Source organism: Acinonyx jubatus, chromosome C2, assembly GCF_027475565.1.
Source record: "Acinonyx jubatus isolate Ajub_Pintada_27869175 chromosome C2, VMU_Ajub_asm_v1.0, whole genome shotgun sequence".
In the NCBI taxonomy this organism is placed as follows: domain Eukaryota; kingdom Metazoa; phylum Chordata; class Mammalia; order Carnivora; family Felidae; genus Acinonyx; species Acinonyx jubatus.
The window spans coordinates 7,958,204-7,983,405 of NC_069384.1; the positions used below are offsets into that span (position 1 = coordinate 7,958,204).

The following is a 25,202-nucleotide window of genomic DNA, read 5'->3' on the forward strand; positions in this document are numbered from 1 at the left end:
CAAATCCAGAATTATCACTAAAGGTTAACATTCCCCTCTGTCATTGATAAAACAAATATCCACAGGCAGACACATGTACACACACATATAAAATAAGGATATAAAAGATATGAAAAAAAAAAAATCGAACAACCTGACCTATACTGACATCGGTAGACCACTACACCAAACAACTGTATAAAATGCAATTCTTTGCAACGGCACACAGGACATTCACAAGGTGAGATTACCTGCTATATTCTAAAACAAGTCTCAATGAATTTCATTTAAAGGAGTGAAATCATGTTTTCTGACCCATGATGCTACTGAATTAGAAATCAGCTAACAATAAGATACCTAGAAAATCCTCAAATATTTTGAAATTATACAACAACATTCTAAATAACAATGAGTAAAAAGAAATCACAAGGGAAATTAGAAATGTTTCAAAATCAATGAGACTTAAAATATTTCAAAAGTTGCTGCATGCAGCTAAAGCAATAGTTAGAGGGACATTTATACCATTAAATGCTATGAGAAGAAAGTTTTAAATGAATGATCTAAGGTTCCACCCTCAGAAGCTAGAAAAAGCAAATTTAGCCTAAAGTAAGGAGAAGAAAAAGAAATAACAGAGAAAAGCACCAGTGAAATAGAAACAAGACGAAGCAACAGTAAAAACAAAACAAAAGACTGGTTGTTTGAAAAGACTGGCAAATTTGACAACCACTAGCAAGAGTAATGGGAGAAAGGAGAAAACAGGAATGACCGATATTAGGAATACAAGAGAGACTTTATCACTACAGATCCTCTAGAAACTACAAAGATAATAATGAAATATTAGGGGTCATTTTATGCTGACAAAGCCAACAACTTAGATGAGGACAAGTTGCTTGAAATCCATACCTACCAAAATGGACTCAAAAAAGAAACTCCAAATAGCCACATATTTACCAAAAAATGTGAGCTACAATTAATAACCTTCTAACAAAGAACATCTCCAGTCCTGATAGCTTCATCGATGAACTCTATTAAACATTTACAAAAGAAATAATGCCAATCTTATACAAACTCTTTCAGAAAAATCAAGAAAGAATACTTCCCCAATAGTTTTATGAGACCAGCAGAATCCTGGGATCAAAACCTAATGAAGGCATTATATTAAAATTTTAGACAAATATTCCTACCAATGTAGACTAGCAAACTGAACCCAGCAATATGTAGGAAGTGTGGTTTATCATAGGTTGAGCTTAATATTCTAAGAGTTATTGATGTATTTTACCACGTAACAGGGAAAAAACCATATGATCATCTCTACAGGTGCAGAAAGCATGTGACAACATTCAAAACCCACTCATGATTTAGAAAAACAAACAAGCAAGACACTTCCCTAAAAACACAGGAAACTACTCCTTCAACCCGACAGAGCTACAAGACACATACACAACGAACACCATACTTAAATAGGTATGCTTTCCCACAAGATTGAGAACACGGGGAGATGTCCGTTCTCACCAAAACTACTCAATACATGGAGGTCCTAGTCAGTATGATAAAACAAGAAAAATAAATAAAGGCATACAGATTGAAAGAATAGAACTGTTCATTTGTGGAGGATGTAAGTAGAAAGCCCTACAGAATCTAAAAACAAATAAAAAACTAGAACAAATATGTAAATGTAGCACGATCTTAGGATACGAGTTAATATACAAACTCAATTCTATTTCCACATATTTTCAATGAGAAAGTAGAAAACGATACTTTAAAAATGACATTTTAATGACATTTAACGATACTTTAAAAATTGTATCAAAAAATCAGAAATTAAATAAAATGAACTAAAAATATGTGTGAAATTTCTGCACTAAACCCTACAAAATGTTGTTGAGAAGAATGAAAGACTAAATAAATGGATAAACCATGATCACAGACTGAAGACACAATACTGTTAAGATGTCCATTCTCCTGGATGGACCCTTAATGCAATCCAAACAGAAACTCCAGCAAGATTTTTTTTTTTTTACAGACTTATAAGCTGATTCTAAAATCTCTACATAAATAAAAAGGACCTGGGGAACAGGGAGGGGAAAAAAAAAACTGAAACGGAAGAAAAGATGCTGGTGAATTTACACTACCTGCATTGGGGACTTCCCACACGGTACGGAACCAGCACTGTCGTACCGGCTCAAGGACTGATAAAGCAATGTAACAGAACAGGGTGCAAATACAAGCCCGCACAAAAAAGAACAGTAACTGAATAAAAGCACCCAGATTGACGGGGAAAGGCAAGTATCCAACAAACGATGCTGTAACTCTAAGGCAGGCATCTGGGGGTGTGAACATCAACTCCTACACCTCATTCCATCCTTAAAACTTAATTCGAGATGAACCCCAGGACTAACCATAAAAGCTATGATCAAAAAATCTTTTAATAGAAAGCACAGAATACCCTCACAAACTTGAGGAAAGCAAAGATTTCTTCAGATACAAAGCCTTCACTAAAAAAAGTTGACAAATTTGATTTCATTTGAAGATAGTAAAATTTCCCACTCATCAAAAAAACACCACTAAGAAAAGAAATAGTAAACTACAGTCCAGGGAAAAAATACGGACACATGTATGACGAAGCACTTATATTCATTATGTGTAAAACAAAAACAAAAAAAACTCCAACTCAGTTAAACAACTCAACAATAAATGAGTAAAAGACTGGAAAGATGGTCACAAAAAAAGCTCTACGAACGCTTAAAAAGCACATACCATTAGTCATGGGGAAATAAATGCAAATGAAACCGCTACGTACGTTCGCCCGTCAGAATGGCTAATTTCAGAAAGAGAGACCACGTCAAATGGGGAGGATGTCATACAACTAGAACCCTCATACTCAGTAGGGAAGTAAAATGATGAAAAAATTTGGAGAACTGTATTTTCTCATGAAGATCAACACACATATACCCTATGACCTGGCAATTCTACCTCTAGGCAATGACCCTAGAGAAATGACAACACATGTGTACAAAAGATTTATGCAATAATGTTCCCGGAGCCCTTATTCATAATAGTTCCAAACTGGAAACAACCCAAATGTCCACGGACAGGTACATACAGATAAACGACAACATTTTAATTCGATAGAATACTATGAAGCAGTAAAATGAAATAACTGTTGACACACACAATAGGCATGAATTTCCAAAAATGATGTTTGTTAAAGTGAAGGAAACAAAACAGTAAATACTATAGGACTACATTCATATGAATTTTGCCTATGAACAGGCAAAAGCTAACCTAGGACGAGAGAAATCAGAAAGTAGGGGTGGGATGACAAAGGGTCACAACAACATTCTGTTATCTTATTCTAGCTAGTGGTTATATTATTGTATCTAAACTATACTTCAACAAATCAGCATCTTAATTCTTCATCCACTTTCCCCACCAAAAACACATACACAGAGTATAGATATCATTACTAGGCAGCTAAAAGGGGCTCTTGACACATAGGTGAGAAATTGCAAGTAAAAATAAAATCACTGAGAAAATAAACAGTACAAAGATACCCAACGACAGCACACGCAATGAGTTCATACTTATGGTTAAACTCCCGAGTACAGCCTTCATAAAGTAATCGTTTGGTTCTGGATTTGAGTTTTTGGTTGGTGCAAAATTTACCTATGTCCGAAGACAAATACTTATTTTATACTTTAAGTTTCTTAAATGAGTTGCTAATTGCAACTAAGGGAAATCTCATAAAACCTACAGTTAAGTAAGAGGTATTAAATACAGGTTAAGATACTTTCAATTTTAAGAAGGGAAAAGATTTATCTACTCTTTTCTGAAATGCCCCCCCCCATAATTTTGTTAAAAAGTAATTATAGCTCAGTTTGGGAGAAATGACAGGTTTCAGCCCATAGTAGCTTCACTGTGGTTTTATAAGGCAGAGATGTGCATGGGATGGGATGAATGTTTTCTTTAGAAAAAAAGAAAAAACTGGCAGAAAAAAAAAACAACAAAAAACAAAAAGATTCCAAATGGAGAAAGCAGTAGCCGCCTGTACTGCGGAGAGAGAAAACACAAAGGAGGTTTCATGCCCTCCAACTCTATTTCAAATCGACTGGCTAGAGCTACCCTGAATGCTGGTGAAGCTAAGGATCCCCAGGCTGTGCTCTGGTTCAAGGGGAAAGGGGCCATGACTGAGAAGCTCGCTCCGTGGATAAAGGCAAAAGGATTCAGGATGCTTGTGTGGTGTTTGCCATCCCTTCCTTAGCGGGAGGAGGCTGACTGTGGCTGCCAGATATTGCCCTGCCTAGAGCTCAGAGAATAAGGCAGAGTGCAGTAAGTTACAACCAGGTATGCAAGTACAATTACGGATGTATTTTTAAATCTTCTAAAGAAAATCGTTTGGTATTAAAAGCCTACGTGAAGGTGAATTAAAGCCAAGAACCATCATCTTCAGTTCACTGGAAAGGACACCTGGTGGCAGCATCGCTAAAATGCAAGGGGCAAAACAAAGTGGCGCGGAAATCGTCCTAAGTGGCAACAACGTGTTTAAACTACAACCCCAAGGTGTCTGGTGCAAAGATCACACACCATTGGGTATTGATACATCACGTTCATCTTACACCAGAGACAAACTAGATTACAAAACACATGATTATTTTCACATTTATATAAAACAAAAAGTAGATCAGGATGCGAAACTGCCATCGTTCACTTTGTTAAACTGACGCAGTCTAGCGATCTGAAACCAGAAGAAAATTACTACAACAACCTAACATTTTGAAAACCTTAATTGCAAGGGTTTTGGACTGACATCCCTGCCGTCCATGCCACCGAGCTAGGAACCAGAACTGAAATCTGCCGAAGGATTACGGAGTCGGTTGATATTCTTGCCACAAATCGCCCAAGTCAAAAATTCTTTTCTCCCGTCGGAACTAATTGTTTTGAAAAAGCCGTTTACTGCAATCCTGACCTCTACTGCCCACAGCTGCAGTACTGTTTACTGTGACGTGGTTATATACACTCACTGTGACAGACAGAGGCTGAACTTTTGGATTCTACTGCTGAAATGAGGCACGGTGATTTGATCAGCTGTGTCACACGGCAGACATACGGTTTCCAACATGAAGCCTTAACTCTGCCCATTAAACACACACTCGTCCATACAGACGGTCCAGGGCAAACTATACCCAACTTTTGAAGAAAGCAGACGCCTACGTTATTAATGAAATTGTTAACGGAGACACTGATTTCAAGTAAATACAAAGTGAGCTACCAACAGCTGCGGTGAAATAAGTAACACAGGCTAAATAAATATATATGTAAAAATATAAATAAATAAATCAAGTTTCCCTATTTTACCCGTTTTCCATCTTTGGTCTTCTTTAAGTTCCAAGTGCCATCTGGCAACTTCTCAAAGAACTTTCTTGCTTTTGGTGCTTGGTCAAGAATGTGAGCAGGTGGAATACTCAGAACTTCCACTATTTTATTCATCTGATCTACCTGTATTAAAAATAAAAACAAAAACGCCTGTAACTTCCACTGTAGTACATCCTGCTTCTCCTCACCAGTTCATTCGTTCATCCATAAATTTTATTATTTTCTTTTTAATTTTTTTTGTAACGTTTTATTCATTTTTGAGACAGAGAGAGACAGAGCATGAACGGGGGAGGGTCAGAGAGAGAGGGAGACACAGAATCGGAAGCAGGCTCCAGGCTCTGAGCTGTCAGCACAGAGCCCGACACGGGGCTCGAACCCACAGACCGTGAGATCGTGACCTGAGCCGAAGTTGGATGCTCAACCGACTGAGCCACCCAGGCGCCCCTCATCCATAAATTTTAAACAGAGCATCTTGTGCGTGTCAGGCACTCCTCTTAGGCATTGAGCACACAATAATGAACAAAAGAGATACAGTCCCTGCCCTCCTGGAGCCCACCATTCCACACAGGGCAGGGCAGACAATTAAATGAACGCGTAAAATCAAATAACCATCCAAAAAAAAATCCCACAGGCTTAATAAAGTGTGGACCAAATAAAGTATATTTTTAAGTGCAGGTTCATTCACTCAAATACCAAGTGTCTCCTGTATGCTAGAAGCCATGCTCAGTAGAACATAGCAGTAAACAAAACAGATAAAAAAAATCCCTGCCAACAAGTTCGTATGATAGGGGAAGAGATCACTAATGAACAAACACATAATGAAGTACATTATGTCAGATGACGACGAAGAACCATGAGGAAATTCAAAGATGGAGGGTGAGAAGGGGCACTGCAACCGAAAGCAGGGTGTCACCAAGAAGAGGGTATGACAGCAAAGACCCAGGCAGGGAGGGAAGGAGCCACACGCTCCCTGGGGAAAGGGCATTTCAGGCACGGAGAAGCACTAATGCAAAGGCCTTAGTACTATGGGCCTGTGGCTACTGTTTCCAAGGGACCACAGAGTAAGGCTGCGTGCTGGTCCAGAGAGAGTGAGGGGAGGCAAGGTCGTAGAGAGAGCGCTGGAGTCACAGGCAATGGGGGATTCTTTGAACCACTCAAAGAACTTGGCTCTTACAATGGGTGAGGTGGAAGCCACTGAAGTTTCACATGATTTAATAAAATACAGTTAATTGTATCTCATTATGTTTTAGTTAGAATTAATACAATTGAATTTAATACCGTGTAAGCTCATGAGAAAGATCCTGATTTACAGGATAATATTAAGGATAACAAAACAATACCAAACACACACTATGCCAGTTACTGCCCAGGACTAGCTCACTACTCCTGTAGTTCAAGTGAATTAAAAGGATGGAAGGGACAAGTTTCCGACGCCATATTAAGAGTTGTATAGGGGCGCCTGGGTGGCTCAGTCGGTTGAGCGTCCGACTTCGGCTCAGGTCACGATCTCACGGTCTGTGAGTTCGAGCCCCGCGTCAGGCTCTGGGCTGATGGCTCAGAGCCTGGAGCCTGCTTCCGATTCTGTGTCTCCCTCTCTCTCTGCCCCTTCCCCGTTCATGCTCTGTCTCTCTTCTGTCTCAAAAATAAATAAATGTTAAAAAAAAATTAAAAAAAAAAAAAAAGAGTTGTATAACCCTGTGTAAGTCATGGTCTTTCTTTTCTTATTTATAAATGCATGGACTGATCAAGATCTGTAATGGTTAACTTTTCTTCAAAACACAAAAAAACCCACAAGGTTTTAAAGCCAATGGAAGTCCAAATCCTCTGACTACAAGAGAGCATGGCCTCTCCCGTGCCCTCTTAGGCACTGCCTCTGACGTTCCAACACCTTCTGAGAACAGACCGGAAACCCATGAATTAAAAGAAATACATATAGCCTGTAGCTCTAAAATTCTATAATCGTAATTCACCCTAAATTACTCAGATCAAATCTCATCAAGGCTGCCAGCCATCACTTCTTAAATTCTAAATCGTACCCTCAAAATTTACAGCAATGTTGACACTGTTTTCATAGTGGCCCTCGAGCCTTTGTTACCTTTTTCTGTTATATTATACTTAAAATCTGTAACATTTAAACCAAAATGTGTAACATTTTCTAATCTAACTTATTGTTCTCCTTATTAGCAGATGAAAAGATCTCGCGTCCCATCTCAAAATCCTAAACTCACCATTATAATAATTGAAAAACTTTTTAAATGAACAATATAAATTCAAAACTGACCCAACATTTGAATATTTAACTTGATTATAAGCAGACGTCTTTTCCTAAAAAAAATTTTAGGATTACACAAAGATTAAAAACAAAAGGGAATTATGAAAACAGAAACAGAATTTAGAAAGCAATCATCATATACCTCATTGGCTCCACTGAACAGAGGTTCTCCAGTGTGCATTTCAACCAAAATACACCCAAGGGACCACATGTCGATAGCAAGGTCATAAGGCATTCCCAGTAGCACCTCTGGAGACCGATAAAAGCGACTCTGAATATACTGGTATATCTGAAACATATTACAGTATCAGATTAAATTCCAACATAAGTTTTGTTTAATTGTGCTCAACACTGAATTAAGAACATTTATCTGGTATCAACAGAAAAAATAATTGGCTACCTCCTAAATTGGGGTTCCATTTACTGATTTCACCTTTATGCTACAAGTATCATCTAAACAAACATTTCAAGAGAGTGGTTAATCACACTGTGAAATGCAAAACATACAATTCAAGCCCTTTCATTTAGTCCAATCCTAACTGGCAATCAAGATACACCTTAAAACAATTATGTTTTGTTAGAGAAAAGACATTATTGAGAATAGGGTCTCCCTATTAATTAATTACTCTTTCCTGCCATGGATAGCACTTGGTTTGCCACTAATTTAAGGACTAAACTGTATTTTAATTAACCTACAGAATGTACTTCAGCATCAAGTCAAATAAACTCAGTACAATGTAAATGAAAATTCAGACATCTATTACTGTACTGGTTTCACAGATGTATCTGAGAAACACCCCCATATAAAATGCAACCGGAGGTCATTCCTGATCAATCACTTCTTCTCTGCCCTGTCCTCCTCCACCTCCATTTGAGAATTCTTAGGGAAAAAAATCTTGAAATGGATAATTTTCAATGAAGTAATCTGAGAATGTCTCTAGAGACCAATTCATTTTCAGCCATCATAAATTTGTATTTAGAAACATCAGGAAAGCAAACAAAGTTTTATTCAAAAAGAGAAAGAAAGAAACAAAATCCTCCTAACTAAAGCTCTTCACACTTAACAGTCCAATTAGGTGGCCAGCGGCGTGGTGCTTTCTCACGGATGCTTTTGTGGCTCCCACCTAAAACTCTAGCCGAGTCCCCAAAAACAATTTGATGCCCCATAAGCAGATCAACCCCAAACCTAAGGCCTTGTCAGAATGAAGAAAGTGAAATTCAAAGGGAGAGGTAAGAAGTATTACGTTTCCAAGTTTGTGGAGGGCCAACAGCATCGGTAAGCCCCAACGACTCCCTACATCTCAAAGGTCTCATTTCCCAGCTTACGTCTGTCACTCGTCTATTCGGTTTGGTCAAAGCAGCGGCTGGGTCATCTACAAGGTTGTGCACCCAAATCCCCTGCAACATGCCTGCCCGGCCACCTTCTGAGACGGAACCAGTAAGTGCAGGGCAGGGCAGGGCCGGGCCACTGGGTGTGCGTCTCAGGAAGGATCTCTCACTCTCACCTGACACGCTCACATAGTTTAAACCTCACGGAGCTAAAGGGATAGTTGTCTCAATTTGGCTGGAGAGGCACAGTAGTGTTTGATATTAGATCACAACACAGGATTTAGGTTTAAAAGGTGAGGGCGTAGAAATTTTCCAAATCTAAATCTATTCAAATGACGTTCAAGATGGGCATGTATTTCCCATTCACAATATACTTCATCCCCATCAACAATTACGCACATCTCTTGATTTTCAGAGGCATCTGAAACCCCAAACTTTGCTTCCCACTCCCCTAAATCTCAATCAGTGATCTACAGAACACTGCTACCATAAGACAAGTTGTAGAAAGTAACAAAAAGCCTGATAGTCCTGTTAACTGGCTATGAACCTCCACGATTAAATTAACCAGCCATGCTTAAAACACAAAAAGACTGTGCAACAGAAAAGTTCCACAGGATAAGAAATCCAATCGGGAAAAACAAAAAGCGGAAAGCCAACATGAAATAGTATCTGAAAGTCAGTTGTGGCCTTTCCTTTTCTCCCCCCGCTAAGAAGTGCAGTTTCAATACTTTCAAGTAAATAGGAACAGCGTCTGAAGTAAGTAAAACATCATCAAATGGGGATCTGACTTCCTTTCAAGAAGAGAGCAACCTATCACTCCTACTCTATATGCAAAACCCGCTGTTAAGGGTGGCTTTCATTAACGCTAGAAAGAATAGCAGGAAAAATCTTTCTTCCATCAGCCAAATCTAAATCCATTTATTGCTACAGACAGGTCTGTCTTCAGCAGTCTGAGAAAAACCAGTTTGGACATGTGTCAGAATGTATACAGGGCAAAAAAGATTTAAACTTATTTATCAACACAAGTATACTAACCAACTGTGTAATTTCTATACAAGATCACCATGTGTAATGTAAAATTACCTGTATTTTTCTTAACTTACCAGTTTTTGGAGAAACACATTTATCTTGATCTTTAGAGAAATATTTCATAGCAAGGATTCAATGCTCTAGTATTGGAATAGCCCCAAATTTATACTAAAACCTCTACTTGGAAAATACACAGATCCACGTAATATTTAATTCGCTCATCTCCTATTCTCTCTTTTAGGCACACAGGTCATTTTTTAAACCCCATTTTAAAAAACCAATACCTTCTCATTCAAAACCTAACTATTTGCATTTGAAGAGATACTTCCCCAAAATAGGTTTCAACACAATGTGATTCAAGCAGCACATTTTAAAGATAACCATCCTGTGATTACCTCTGAATTGTATACACATTAATAACATCTCAAATATCCACCTACACTTTTACCTAATTCTACTTTAATACACAGTCCTGAAATATACTTACCCTCTGCCCCAACTGACAGGAACTGCCAAAGTCAACGATCTTGATTGCACTGCGTTTGGGGTTACAAAGAAGGATATTCTCAGGTTTTAGGTCACAGTGAATGATACTAAGTTCTGGAGTCGCGAGGAAAAGCAGTGCAGTGCACATCTGTTGTGCAAACTTTCGTGTTAGGTTCAAAGAGACACCTCGAAAATTGGTGTTCCTCAACAAGTCATAGAGGTTGTAGGACAGCATTTCAAAAACTAAACAGAGATGGTTTCGAAACATAAAGTGGCGCTTCAAATGCACTGAAAGAGGAAGAAAAAGTTTCATTTTAAATTATATATACCAATAAGATGAGAATAATGTATGCATGCATGAACTCTCAAACAGTCTAACAACATTTCCACGTCAAATGTAGAGTGAAAACCAAGTTAAAATTTGGAGATCGGCATTCTGCACTAACAGCACATTCTGTAACCAGTCAGGAATATCTAGATTGTTCACCTGCTAATTAAACAGGTGTCGTGCCTGCCAATCAGCAATATAACGTGAGAAGTATCACCAAAATGCTTAGTTTAAAAAAAAAAAAAAAAACAAAAAAGAAAGAAATCAGGTCTGAAAACACACATAGCAAACTGACAAACAATACTGAGAATACTTCAGCGACTTTCTGCTCACTTCTATGAGAAAGTATTTTTTACTCCCTGAGAGCCCAACCTCACAACTTCATATAAAGCCCCACCCACTGGGATCTCCAGGTTGTGACCATGCTGCTGTAGGCGGCTCTCAGGCTCTGATATATATCCATATTCCACTTTGCTGAGCCTTGGATCTCACTAGTAATTTCCTGTAACAATTGTCAAAGGAAGGCACAGATCTTTTTTCTTTTAGGCAAATACAACAAGTATGTGAAAAGCATGCTTTACAAGAATTAGAGTTCATAATCAAGGCATTTGATTATGTTCATCAAACTGGTACATGGGTTATCTTGTGCACAACTGAAGGTTTGGGAAAACTTGAAAATAAAGCTCAATCACAAGAAGAAATTGTAAGCAGGCTCATGAATGAGAAAAAAAGAGTACAGAAGCCATTATATGCGATCAGTGTTGACCTCTAAAAAGGCTTAATACACACTAAATTGCTTCAAAGATTGTGCTGTCAGTATTAACACTGACTGCACATCAGATGAGGTCATTCAATAAAGTGCTGCCCCCTTCACTATAAAATTCTTATATATACCAAGCTGAACACTTGTTACTCAACTGGAATGACATAAAACAACCATCTGTCAAGGTTACCTTCATTTTGGTCTCTTAGTTTCATAAAAAAAACAGGTTTCTCTACAGATCTATCTGGAGTAACTATGACGGTATTCAATCTCTGGTCCCCAAAAATGGGGGATACATTGTGTGCTCCTGAATGGCCTCCCCAGGAGCAGGGCCCGTCAACATTGGTTTCACATCATTCTTGATACAAACAATCCAAAGCTGGGATAAATAATACAAATGCTAAACGGCTCTATAGGAGTCTACAGTACAACTCAACACTCTGAAAATAAAAAGAATCCTTAAAGGTTACATAAGAACGTATAACATCTGGGGCTCCTGGGTGGCTCGGTCGGTTAAACGTCCTACTTCGGCTCAGGTCACCATCTCCCTGTTAGTGGGTTCGAGCCCCACATCAGGTTCTGTGCTGACAGCTCAGAGCCTGGAGCCTCTTTTGAATTCTCTGTCTCCCTCTTTCTAACCCTCCTCTGCTTGCGCGCTCTCTCGCTCTCTCTCAATAATAATATAAAAAATTAAGAAAAATTAAAAAAAAAAAGAATGTATAATATCTGCTCTTAATCAGTGAAGCGCATAGGTTTAATACTATAAACAGAGCTCCATGGGCAAGAAGACACCCCAGCAACATGGTCAAGAGTTTTAATTTGATGAAGCAGTAGCCACAAAAAGAATGTAGAAAGTAACTGATGTCAAAATTCCAGTGTAATTACAAAAATTCCTTTAAGAAACTCTGTGATTACAAAGTTCTTCGAATGGAAGATCAATCCGCTTGGTTCCACCTGACTTCCCAATTCATTACTCATTTACTGAGTAACTACAATGGGCTGAGCACTAAAGACATTGTCAAAGAAAGCTCAAACACAAGTATATTTATGTATCTTTTTCACCGAACTTTGGGGATACAGTTGTGTTACCTTTTTAACTGAACTTTGTTGAGGGTCAGCAAGACTTTGCTCTAAACCTAAAGTGAATTTTAACTAGACCCATGACAGATACCAAATAATCCACGTGAGCAATTATGCTGCATGGTAAAGAAGACTTTCTTTTTTTAGTCTCAAAGACCTAGGACTACAAACTATTAGAATAAATGATTCTTATCAATCACTTCAAAACAAAAAGAAGTTACTGACATCACAAAAGAGCAACATGACTTTGAGACATCTTAAACTTTAAGTGTCAATTCTCCTGGCAGGGCTATGTCTAATTGTAAAGTTTTTGCTTGTTTTCCAATACAGAGCCTCAGTTTCTTGAGACACTGTGCATTCACCACCTTCCTAAATAAAAACTTAAAAAAAAAAAAAAACGCATCCCAAAAGCATCTATAATAATTGATGCCATTAATAATCATTAAAGTCAGTTTATTAAAAACAAATTGACAGCCATTATTATATACACCTGAATAACTAACATTTATTGAATGCTTACTGTAAATTTGCCATGTTTTCTTTCCGTAAGACAGAATTCAAATGTAATGCCATCAACATTTTCTCTACTACTTAAGCAAACACTCAAAACACAAAACACAAGAGTGAGGAGGAAGATGTTCACAGATTATAAGTCAAGTATCCTTCAAATGTCCTTCTTGAGCTTCTAAGCCCTTTGAATGAAAACAGGCTCAAATTTACACGTTATAACTGACACTGAACAGTAAATGATCAGTGAGTATGAAAGGTTTTAGGGGCACCTGGGTGGTTCAATCAGTTAAGCATCTGACTTTGTGGCTCAGGTCACGATCTCACAGATCGTGGGTTGCAGCCCCGCGTCAGGCTCTGTGCCGACAGCTCAGAGCCTGGAGCCTGCTTCAGATTCTGTGTCTCTGTCTCTCTCTGCCTCTGTCTCTGTCTCTCTCTCCCCCTCCCCAACTTGTGTTTCTCTCTCTCAAAAATAAATAAACAAACAAAAAAAAAGGGATTAAATAGACATGTTATTACTATGGATTATATCAGGTTTTCTCTACAGAGAAGAAATTAAGAAAAATTAATAATATTAAGGTCATTTTACTGTAACACTAGGGAATGAAGGCGGTTTCATAAAGGAAATCTGATCTTGGTATCTGAACCTTACATCTTTAAACATTTTTTGTTTCCACCATTTTGGGCACACTAAAGAATCATAATGTCCACTTATTCATAAAAAGATATTTATTAAATAAAATCTAACCTCATGTTTATCAAGTCAGGCCAGCATTTCTGGAAATGAGTTGCTATGTATACATGCCTAGAGAAACTTCTATAGTTAGTTGATCCTAAGGTCTCAATCTTAAAACTTGATGGTATTTTATATTTACTCTTGGTAGCAATTTGTTTCTTGGCACATAGAATAATGGGATCTTACAATCCTTGGCATCTTAGATTTGACTGAGAACAGTATTAAACAAGGTATATTCAGATGTTGTTGGGCCCATATATCAACTGACTTCACTATTTCCAGAATTTTTCTCTTTTTTGTTTTCAGGAAAAACACTGTAAGACAAGGAAACAAACACAGGGTCTAGATTCCAGCAGAGGTAGGTTCAGATGCTAGCTGCAGAGCCCCTGGGGTCCTGGGTATGTTACACTTTGTAAACACAGTCTATAATCTAAGGACCCTACCGCTTTCCTTACAGGACTACTCTATTACAGATGATGGAAGAAAAGCACAAGGAATATGATAGGAGTTCAAGAAATAGTGGCCATTACCTCTTTTCTGTTGTAATAAGTCTTAACAGCATCTAATGCTGTCAAACTGACAGATAGCCTGAGGAGGAGTCTGAGAACTTGGCTCAGACATTCCAAAACTAGTTCTATTATTGTAATATATTTGGCTTACTTCTAATTTCTGAGGGTAGGAGAAACAAAGTTGCTAAAAAGAGGACCCCTGGATAAAGTGCATCATTACAGCACACAAATGGCACTAGTAAGTTGCAAAACATGATACTATTCTTGTGTTTCTAAATTATACACCACGAGGAATGCACATTCCCCAAGATTTAGAATATTACTGCCAGATCGAGTAACCGACAAAAATCTATGCCCTCCAACAGAAATAAACAGTTGAATTTTTAACCTATCACTTTAAAAATTAACATATTCTCATTCAAAAACAACCATGAACTCAAACTTCTGGCCCATGTGAGGGCACATGGCTTTGTGTGCCTGTTTGTTTACCTATGTAGTATTTCATTTCAGTGTCATGTTTGTTCATGAGCTCAAGAAGTCGCACTTCTATCTGGGCTTGATTCAGAAAAGCCTTCTTGTTCTTTATTATTTTAATGGCAACCCATTCTTGCTCCACACGATCATATGCTTTTACAACCTAAAAGAGAAAAAAGATAAATAATTCTCTACTAATGGCAACAACTGCACGACATTCTACATTTAACTTTAATTGTATATTTACCTAATTCTCATTCTTCTCATCTCCCTAAGATGAGGTCCTGTTCGTTTCCATTCAGTCTCATCCATTTACTACTTTACAGTCAACTTTAAGTCAACCTTTTCAGTTACATTTCTTTTGTATCCTTACAGTATTTCTAAATATCCACAATATTGCCTTCTTAACAAAAGCCAGATTTCTCCAGAAACAAATTTACATCATGACAAGTGCTTTGCTTTTTTACCTTTTTTACTAAATGACACTATAAAACAATTCTCCTAACCTTTTAATGGGAGAAAAACCTGGTTTAAATCTCAAGTATATGTGTAAATTATTTATTTTTTAAAGTTTTTTTAATGTTTATTTATTTTTGAGACAGAGTACGCATGAGTGGTGGAGAGGCAGACAGAGAGGAAGACAGAGAATCCGAAGCAGGCTCCACGCTGTCAGGGCAAAGCCCAAAGTGGTGTTCAAACTCACAAACTGTTGAGATCATGACTTGGGCCAACGCTGGACACTCAACTGACTGAGCCACCCAGGCACCCCTCAGGTAAAATATTTAAAATAAGGTTCTGAGTCATTTGAAAAATGCAGAAAGCTTCCTAACCTTAAGTTAGATTTTCACAAACACGGGTATATAACAAAAGAATAGGTTTACTTAAAAAAAATAAATCTAATACAAATTACTCAGAAAGTTCCATGATATAAGGTAAAAGCCACAATTAGTGGATTTTGATAGTTTTAAAGTAGGAATCAATGCTAAGGAAAGTGGAGTGTTCATAAGCAAATCACCATGTACACCTCTCATCTTAATTTTACTCATTTAAAAGGACTTTCACACTACTAACAAAGAGAGTTACATAAAAATTAGGAAATCGGGGCGCCTGGGTGGCTTAGTCAGAAACATCCAACTCTTGATTCTGGCTCAGGTCATGATCTCATGATTTGTGAGATCAAGCCCCAAGTCGGGCTCTGGGCCAACAGGGTTGAGCCTGCTTGGGATTCTCTCTTTCCCTCTCTCCTTGCCCCTCGCCCATTCACGTACTATCTCTTTAGCACACACACAAAATAAACATTTAAAAAACTCAGGAAATCAATACATTGATAAAAGAGAACTATCCACAAATCAGAAAGAGCAATCTGATTAAATGCTAATTTATATTTATAATACATACAATCTGAGTAGGCAAGAGTTTTTATACATTTTCTAGCATATTCAGAAAGCCTGGAGATAGATGTAGGTAGAACTCCAGGTAATTCCAATTTGGAGGCTGAGTACCACTAGAGGAGAGGAAGAGAATGGAATGTATGAAGATTTACATCAGTCAAGGTTAAATATATCGTCAATGGTATATTACAAATGGTCCAATTAAAATCAAACTTGGAGGGGTGCCTGGATGGCTCAGTCGGTTAAGCGTCCGACTCTTGGTTTCAGCTCCAGTCACCATCTCGCGGTTTCGTGGGTTCAAGCCTCACATCAGGCTCTGTGCTGCCAGCTTGGGATTCTGTCTCCCTTTCTCTCTGCCCCTCCCCCACTTGCGCCATCTCTGTGTCTCTCAAAAAAATAAATAACTTGTTAAAAAAAATTTTTTTAAATCAAACTTGGAATGAAAAATGCAATTATTTCTGGTTTCATCCAATTCTAGAAAAAAGAGTATCTACTGTCTTTAAAATCGGAGGCTACCCCTATAAACATCTGACCAAGCGGTTTCGATATTCTTCTGTTTCACTGACTATATTGACGGCACCAAGAGTTGCAGTTCTACGCCCGGATCCTAATGGTCTCCAGGACAAAGGCCACTAACGGGCCCAACTATTTACTGACTTAGCAAATAGTTAACCGGCTAAATGCTAAAGCAATGGTTTCCAACCCTGAATTACACATTCAACAGGCAGCTTGAAAAAATACAAACGCGCAGAATCCAGCCACAGAGATTCTGGTTTAACTGGTTTACAGCCCAGGTAGCAGTCCTTTCCCCCCAACACCCCCCCCCCCCCCCCCCCGCCAAAGCTCCCTGGGAAATTTCAATGTGCAATCAAGACTCCTAACCATTGGCTAAAGAAATGAAGGAGCACCTTACTTGATAAGGATCTGGCAGAGTTCAGAGAAAATCTGATCAAGTCAGTATGGAAGACATTACCTGGTGAGTGACGGGTCCTGAACCTGAACACGCGTGAGCCTAAGGCAGGCATCAGTCTAACCTGATGAGATGGAGTTTGAGGTCAACGGGTCTCAATTTTCAATCATTTAACTATGCTCACTTGCTCTTAGGAATTAAAGTATGAGAAAATCAAAGTGAAGGGGAGGAGAAAAACATCACTCTGAACTCAAAGACTACATATTTAGGGAAAACCAAAAAACCAAAATGGAAAACGAAGTTTAGAGAGTCAGCTGTATGGCACAATTTCCATGGTGAACAACACAGGGGTTAGAAAACTGTCCTACTGAAGGCAGATGCCCAAGTAGCTGGTGTGATTTTCAAGGTGGAGCCAGCAATCCCTGGATCTAGGGTGCGTGCGGCCTTACTAAAAGCTGGGCCTCAGACACGCCTTTCCTTAGGAGACCCTGAGAGAGAAGGAGCTGCTTCTGACAAAAGAAGTAATACTTCATAAAGAGGGACTCCCCCAACACTGAGAAACCCCTAACTCAAAGAAAAAGAGGTTACAAATCAAGGAGAAGGTCCCTGAGTTCTTTACAAGTACTGCAACTACTTGGAATTTGAAAGCGGGAAGGGGCAGATACTATACACAGGTGGCACCAGGGCCTTGAAGAGCCACACTGGAATTACAGAGGCCTCCTAGCAACCTTGTACGTATTTCCTTACAGGTTTAATAGCTGAAGATTTTTCTGGGTCTTTTCTGGGTGGCTGCTAATGGCCCACAGTACATTTTTTGTCCTAAGTGTGATCAGACGCATGCACAGGCTGAAAAAAAGATACTATTTTTCCTTCTCTCAGAGCAAGAATGGGTAAATAGGAGCACACGGGTTCCATAGTTTTAAAAGGCCCCAAAACAAAACAAAACCATTTTTCTTTAAAGGTGGTTCAGGAAAGTCATTTTGAAACCCATTCTATCCTCATCACTGAAAAGTCCAAAGAAATGTTTGAACTGCAGGTTAGTGATGGCCTCACCACACAAAGGGCGTGAGGCAAAGGAGACTGGGATCAGCAGTAAATCACACCTCACACCAAACAGAGCTTGGGGACTCAATGAGATAGGACTAACAAGTGGGAGCAGCTAGCGGGGCAGGTCCACAGCCAGAGAAAAAGTTTCTTCAAAGTGCAAGGACGAAGGTGTGATGGCTCTCGGTCTGAGCACAACTGATGCAAGAGACCGCCATATTTAGGGTTTTGCGCTCTACGCTGAGGCTGGGTGGGCAGGTGAGGACGGAAGGGCTGTGGGTGGAGACGAGGCCAGGAATAAAGAGAAACACCGAGTTCTATTGGGGAACCCCTTCCTCTCTTTTCCTGCTAGAAGCTGCTAGAAGCTAGAAGCTAGAAGCTGCTGAATGATCCTTTCCATCACAGTCATGGTATCAGCCGTGCTGGTACTGTGAGAACGGGAAGAGGAAACCCTGAAGACCATGTGCCCACTTCAAGGCCTGATAACAGAAGGTAAGTTGAGAGAAAAACCAGGACACCGTCCCTGGCTTTCCCAGCCTCTAAAAAAGTGGCAGGGCACCTGCTGTGCCAACTGAACTCTTTTCTTTTTGAAGAGGAGTATCAGATAGGAAGGTAATTATCTCTTGCATCCATAGTGAAGAATCATCCAGAGACCATACACAATCCATATGAAAGGGGCAATACTACCTGTTAGCGATTCCGATCAACCCATGTATCAGTAAGGTAAGTACTTGATAGCTCTGGAAAGTAAATATGGGAAGTCTAATGGAGTTTTTAGAGCTGATGTAGTTTTACTGCCTTTGAAGGACCATGATAACCCCAAATACTTACATATCTGTTGTTTACATCTATTTACAGACATTGAAAGTGTACTACTGAGGAAAAGGCATAACAACATGATTCACTAGGAAGCTCTAATTTAGGAAATACAGCATTTTCCATTAAATTACCTGTCCAAAGGAACCTTTGCCTATCAAGGAGTCAATTTCGTAACGATCCATCCACTTCTCTCCGTTTTTTACAATATAATCATAGTTATCATCATCATAACCATCATTGTAAACCTTCCGCTCCTTCTTATGACTAGAATCGTCTCCCTGGCCCTGTTGGTGTCTTCGCTTCTTTTTTGCATAGTAAACCTGAAATGAGAATGTACCGGTGTTAAGTGTAGAATTTAAATCTTTGGGGGTGAGGAGGCGCCATGTGCACGTGCATGTGTGTGAGATATAGATCAAGAGTATACGTGAGACAAATGTGCCATCAGGAAGAAACTGATGAATTTTTATTCCTTAGAACAAATACAAAAAAATGAAATAAAGAATTTTCTATAGTTGCTATTTGAATTACGTAATGACACCGATATATAACCACTGAAAAACGTCTACGGTGAAATTCACCTTTAAATTATATTGTTTATACATCTTATCAACAGATGCTAAGTGACTAGTCAAAGTATCCCATTCAAGAAGACTAACAGAGTCTGATTTATATTGACTTCTTAAACTAGGATATAACTTGTATACAATGAGATGGCATAGCTTGTACGAGTGTAATATGAGGGATGGGGGCAGGGAGGGGGGTGTGTGTGTAGATACTGATGTAATCAACACATGCCAAACCAAATAAAGAGCTTTTTCATCCTATCAACTTCCTGCATCCCCATTTTATATTGGGTCTTAAGACAAAAGGTTTTAAAAATGAAAATTTAGATGGGTGTAAACTAAAATTTTCCTAATACAAAAGGCCGTCTGAGACACTCCGGTTTTTAAGCCTATAATAACGTAACAATTAATGAAAGCCGGCCGCTCCTTGCCCTTCCCCTTCCCCATACTAAGGGCCGTAAACCCTGTGGCTGATCACAGTTAGGTTCTTCTCCTTCTATCTATTTTTCTTACAAAATTGTTTCTAAAGCCAGTTAAAAAATTACAGGTAGACTAGGCAATAGTTCAAGTAATTGGTAACTAACTGAGGAAATTATAAATTACACTGCACAGAATAACACCAGAAAAATTCTAGTTTACAAGGTGCCAAAATGGTTAAAAACCTGCTTCAGCAAAGCTACTGGGAAACTCTGATTTCACCACAGGTTAACAGCAGCTTTGTTAGTAATCTCCCAGATATTAACAAACTGACATTAATGAACTGTTAACAATTTTCCAGATAATCAAAACTAGTTTGGCACATCTTTTCTAACACATTGTGTACAAAATCCAACGCAGAAATGTTCATCATTGAGTGCATACTAATCTTACCTTGCCACACTGCCACAGTAATACAACTATACTGGCATTAAACAGCATCAAACTGATATAAACTGTACACATGCATAAGAACATGCTTTTAGTTAAATGGCTCCAGAGCTGGAACGGGGCAAGCCTTTAGTATGAAAGGAGACAGGGCTCACATGAAGAGGAAAGGAAGCATAGACACATCCACTCTTCTCCAGAAAAGCTCATTTCATAATTAATTACGGAGCTAGAGCTGCGGCTAGAAGCAGATGGCAATCAAGCCAAAGGTCTAAGACACCAGAAAAAGAATTTTTGGAGCCAAAGGGCCAAGGTGATATGAGTAATTCCAAGTGCTATGTTTTTTACTCTATTTACATCCACCAAAAACGCTTTCAAATATTTACAATAAAGCCACACACATAAAAATTTAAAAGACAATTTAAAGCCACAGAAATAGAGACCTATCAAATAAAGTAGGCCAAATGCCTGTTAACTGGGTATTAGATCTCACTCTGAGTTTCCTGACATCCATGGCGAAAACAGAAAGACATATAATAATTTACACAAAATTCTAACATATGCATAATTTTACGGTGTCATTATTCCCTCCTTTTCTCCTTTCTTGCTTTAGAGAAGAGTTATTACAGAAACATGATCTCAGCATATATTAAATACAACTTGGAAAAAAGGGAAGTCATCCTACAATTGTCTTAATTTTTTGCAGTCCTTGTTAATATAGTTTTTTCTTTTACACAATTATATTACCTATAAATCATTAACACTCTGGTCTACACAATAATCATCAATATTGTAATCACTGGGAATAAAGTTTAGTATATTTAAAAAAGGCCACAAAGTAACTTTTCTTCCCTGCTCTATTGCAAGATATGCTATTAAAAGAAATCAGTCATCTTACCTCATTAATATGCTTATATGTTTTGATCAAGTCAACAGAAAGTTTTCTCAGGGGAGCAGTTGCTGGATCACGGAAGGTTTGGGGCATCCGCCTCTGTAACATGACAATATCAGGCATCACCTTAAATAGACAGAAAAGACTAGCACTTTAACTATACTGTACTGGTATAAATCCCCTCTCTTCTGTAACCTGTGTACAGGTATTAAAAAAAAAAAAGACATCTACATTAGAAGATCATGCATTCTCTCTCAGTTATCTCTTTCGCCTGGATTCCAATGAAGACCACTGGAACAAAGAAGTGAAATTAGAAGATAATGTGCCAGCTGTGGCTTTCGATCCCGTTCCCCAAATTAAAGTGGGATCACAGACACACCCATGAGTCCAGGAGACACACACGCCACTGCCCAAGAGGGCTTCTCCATCATACAAGGAAAAAGTTCTTCCGAATTATTCCTAAAGCCCGATCTGGTTGACAAAAGGCAAAGGCAAAGACAAACCCAACTTTCAGCTTCCTAGGACATGGTGTCGGGACCCGCTGGCACCACAAAGCAAGGCGGCCACGGGGCAAGACTGGAGCCCGGCACTAAGGCGTGCAGCCCCCCACACCCTCGACCCTGCCTTCTGACAAACACCTGCCCTGTAAGCAAGGCGGAAACCTGCGTTTGTTTCTTTAACAAAACATGCTCTCCCGGGTAACACGCCCCAGCTTACTGTCCGCATTCCCTCCCCGCCTTAGCACTTAGCACCACCTGACATACTATATTTACGCATTTACTGGTTCTAGTTTTTTCTCCTTCTTCTCCCATTACAAGAAAAACTCCATAAAGTCAGGGATTCCTTTGTTCAGTGGTGTATTATTCCCTTTGCCTAAAACAGCGGTGGGCACATACGATATGTTTCATAAATACCTGCTGAATAAACAAATGAATCCACAATACTGAAATCTCTACTTACAATTACACTAGGAGGGGACCCCAAGTAAGTTCCAGAGAACACTTTAAAGCTCGTGAAACTCTTTTAAAAACTAATTCCAACCACATTCTATTAACAACCTCCCCACTCGAATCCTAAACGGTGTCCCTTTTATCCTGTAACAGGTAGTCAGAGTTCGGCTGTGAGCTTCCTGCTAGATGGGAGGGGGACCAGAGCAGGGGCATCCTCCGTACATACATCAGGAATGCCTCCACTAGTGTGCCATGATCCTGGACTGTGGTCCCAACAGGGCTTCTTGCCATCAACAGATCCTCAAAACCGATGACGTGCATCAAGGTACCTACAGTCACCATCACCAGCCATTCGCGGATTCCTGTCTAGCTCTTGCAGACAGCGATGCCACAAAATCTAATGACTGAGCCAGATCCCCTGGCACAGCCCCTCTCCAAGGACACTCAGGTCAAGGTGAGGGGCTGAGAGACAGCAAATGCATCATACCAAGGCCTCACCGAAATGTCTGGCGTCTTGGGATAATTAACCACGTCAACCCACACCAACAAAACAGAGGGTTGGTCTGTAAGGTGATGGTGGACTTAAGAGTCACCATCCCCTTGGTAAGACAAGATGGGAGCGATCGTGGCAGTTTTCCAGGTGCATTTTCTCTAAAACTAACATTAACATTGGTTTCCTCTGCCTCTATACTCAAACTCTAAAAAGCTATTATCCAGAGAGTAATTTCACTGAATTACTGTAGTAGGCTATTAATTCATTCTCTGTCCTCATGATCTTTCCCTCCTTAAAGTTCGAAATAAAGTTTAAGGGGGTAAAACTCTCTTTGGTGGTTAGAACTATTTGTCTGCAAAGATGGCAGCAATTAATAAGAAAATCCAAAGTACTTAATTTTTCAAATATATGTTGTTTTATCTTGCTAAATATAAAGAGCAGGTACAGTGAGATGCACAGGATATTTTATTCTTATACTGTTCCTTGGAGATGTAATTTAATCGAGTAACAATACTGGTAATAAGCATGTCAATTATTTTTATGTGAATGAATGCTATAAGCAGTTAAGATAATGAAAAAGGTTTGCCTTAACATATTTCCTTCTTTATTTTTTAAGACCCTGGCAACGTTTTCTCATGCAGGGAATTAACTCGGCAAGACCATCCTTGGAGCACTGGAATGCGGCTAAACCCCACCATGAGATCTTACAGAACCTCAACCAGTGAGGTATTTCGTTACTACTCTAAGAAAAGTTTGGCGGGAGGCGTAGCTGCGGTTAGAAACAAATGAACGACTTAAGTAGTTGACAGTAAAATAAGAGAAGCAAGTACTTGCTCCACGCCCTGTCAGAAGCATACACAGATTTCTGCATCGCTCATGGAATCCTCTCAACGATCTCCTGAGAACGAGCAGTGTTCTTGTCACCAGCTTGCAAGTGGGAGACCGGAGTCTAGGATGTGAAATGCTCGGCCGGAGTTCCGCAGCTCGTAAAGGGCACCTGTGAGATGGGAACTGAGACCGTGCGAAGTCCTGGGCCCTGAACCACACAACACTGGGCCAGGAGCTCCTTCCTGGTCAGGGGAAGGCCTCAATTCTACCCTCTTGGCCGAGTCGCTTTTAGGCTATTTGTAGGGCAACATCACGGAGTTGTACTTAATAAATATCAATAAAATAAGCATGTGGATTTATTAAAATTAGTTATACACAAAACTGTGACTGGGTTCTTTAAATTTTTAACTTGTCCATATACAATTCCACTGGTGTTTCAAACATGGGACAAACAGAACCAGTGACTCCATCTTTCCAGGAGCAATTATGCTCACTCAAAAACACCAAAATCACACAATCAAGACAACAATTTCAAATGTACAGGACATACAAGAAATTCGACAAGTGATGGTTTTCCCACACTCGACAGGAGTGTGCGCTAGGTGCTTGCATTTTATAAAATATCCCCAACCCCTCCACAGTTGGCCAACTCTGTCTATGAGGCCAAACTGCCCAGCTAATTCTAAATACCGTGCTTTTCTTATATACTTCTTGCAAAAGAAGTTAGTACTTTGGGAGCATCTGTATATGTAAACCAGAGGTATTCTGCCCACAAACAATCAGCCTTCAGACCAGACTGCATTTCATTGCTTCAAATGGCACCTTGTACAAGCAGGTGCTCAAACTATGTGGAAAGAACAAACCAAGTAACACTCCCTCCACTAACTTTCACGGCGATTTCAGGCTCGGCAGCCAAATCTTCTGTGTTCTGATACCGTGCTGCCTGCTAGAGCACAAACCCAAAATTAGGAAGTGACTTTTCCAAACACTCGGTTACGCATCTATGCTAGACTCAAAGCTGAATCCTGAGCGTTTGACATTTTTTCTCCCTTTCCTGCTTCTTGTCACAAAAGCCAGGAGCACAGAGAGGACCGGAGCGAGCTCCCTTCTTCCCTGGAGCCGGAGAAACCCACACCCCCAGGGCTCATAGCTCCTGGACCCCTCTGGGCAAAGACACAGATCACAAAGCTCAGGAAAGCATAGTGTGCATCTCCTGCTTAAATCAGTTCTGAGAGCCCAAACTGTTTTTTTCCTGAAAAGATTACACAGCGTAAGCTCCAGGACGTTACTTAAAAATTGTCTTCTAGCTTAATAATACCTATTCCATCCATTTTATTTATATTTACCTCATAGTTTCATATAGAATGAAGAACGAGAAACCCACATTCTGCCTTTCTTGCTGTTTTGAGAGCTACTGAAACAGCTGAAAAGCACACGTAGGGCATACCTTAGTCTAGTCTGAGGACTGTGCAAGGTATGTGAAAATTCTAACAGCACAAAGGGACTCAGCAATCCCAACACCAAGCATACTTTTCTACAATTGCTTTTACTGCGTTGCTCTTGCTTCCTGAATTTACCTTTTG

General features: G+C 39.4%; 1 protein-coding gene across 4 annotated transcripts in view; it reads right to left on the reverse strand.

Annotated features, from left to right (window-relative positions):
• Positions 1–25,202, reverse strand: part of DYRK1A (dual specificity tyrosine phosphorylation regulated kinase 1A) — a 150,092-nt gene that overhangs the window by 13,001 nt on the left and 111,889 nt on the right. For 3 of the 4 annotated variants that reach the window (XM_015063163.3, XM_027041617.2, XM_027041615.2), the window contains 6 exons: positions 21,355–21,474; positions 19,161–19,349; positions 14,881–15,028; positions 10,470–10,756; positions 7,767–7,913; positions 5,335–5,475 (listed from right to left, as the gene is read on the reverse strand). In XM_015063163.3, the coding sequence (XP_014918649.1) occupies positions 5,335–5,475; positions 7,767–7,913; positions 10,470–10,756; positions 14,881–15,028; positions 19,161–19,349; positions 21,355–21,474 (1,032 nt within the window). The remainder of the gene's footprint in view (positions 1–5,334; positions 5,476–7,766; positions 7,914–10,469; positions 10,757–14,880; positions 15,029–19,160; positions 19,350–21,354; positions 21,475–25,202) is intronic. The other variant, XM_027041616.2, reaches the window with a different exon arrangement.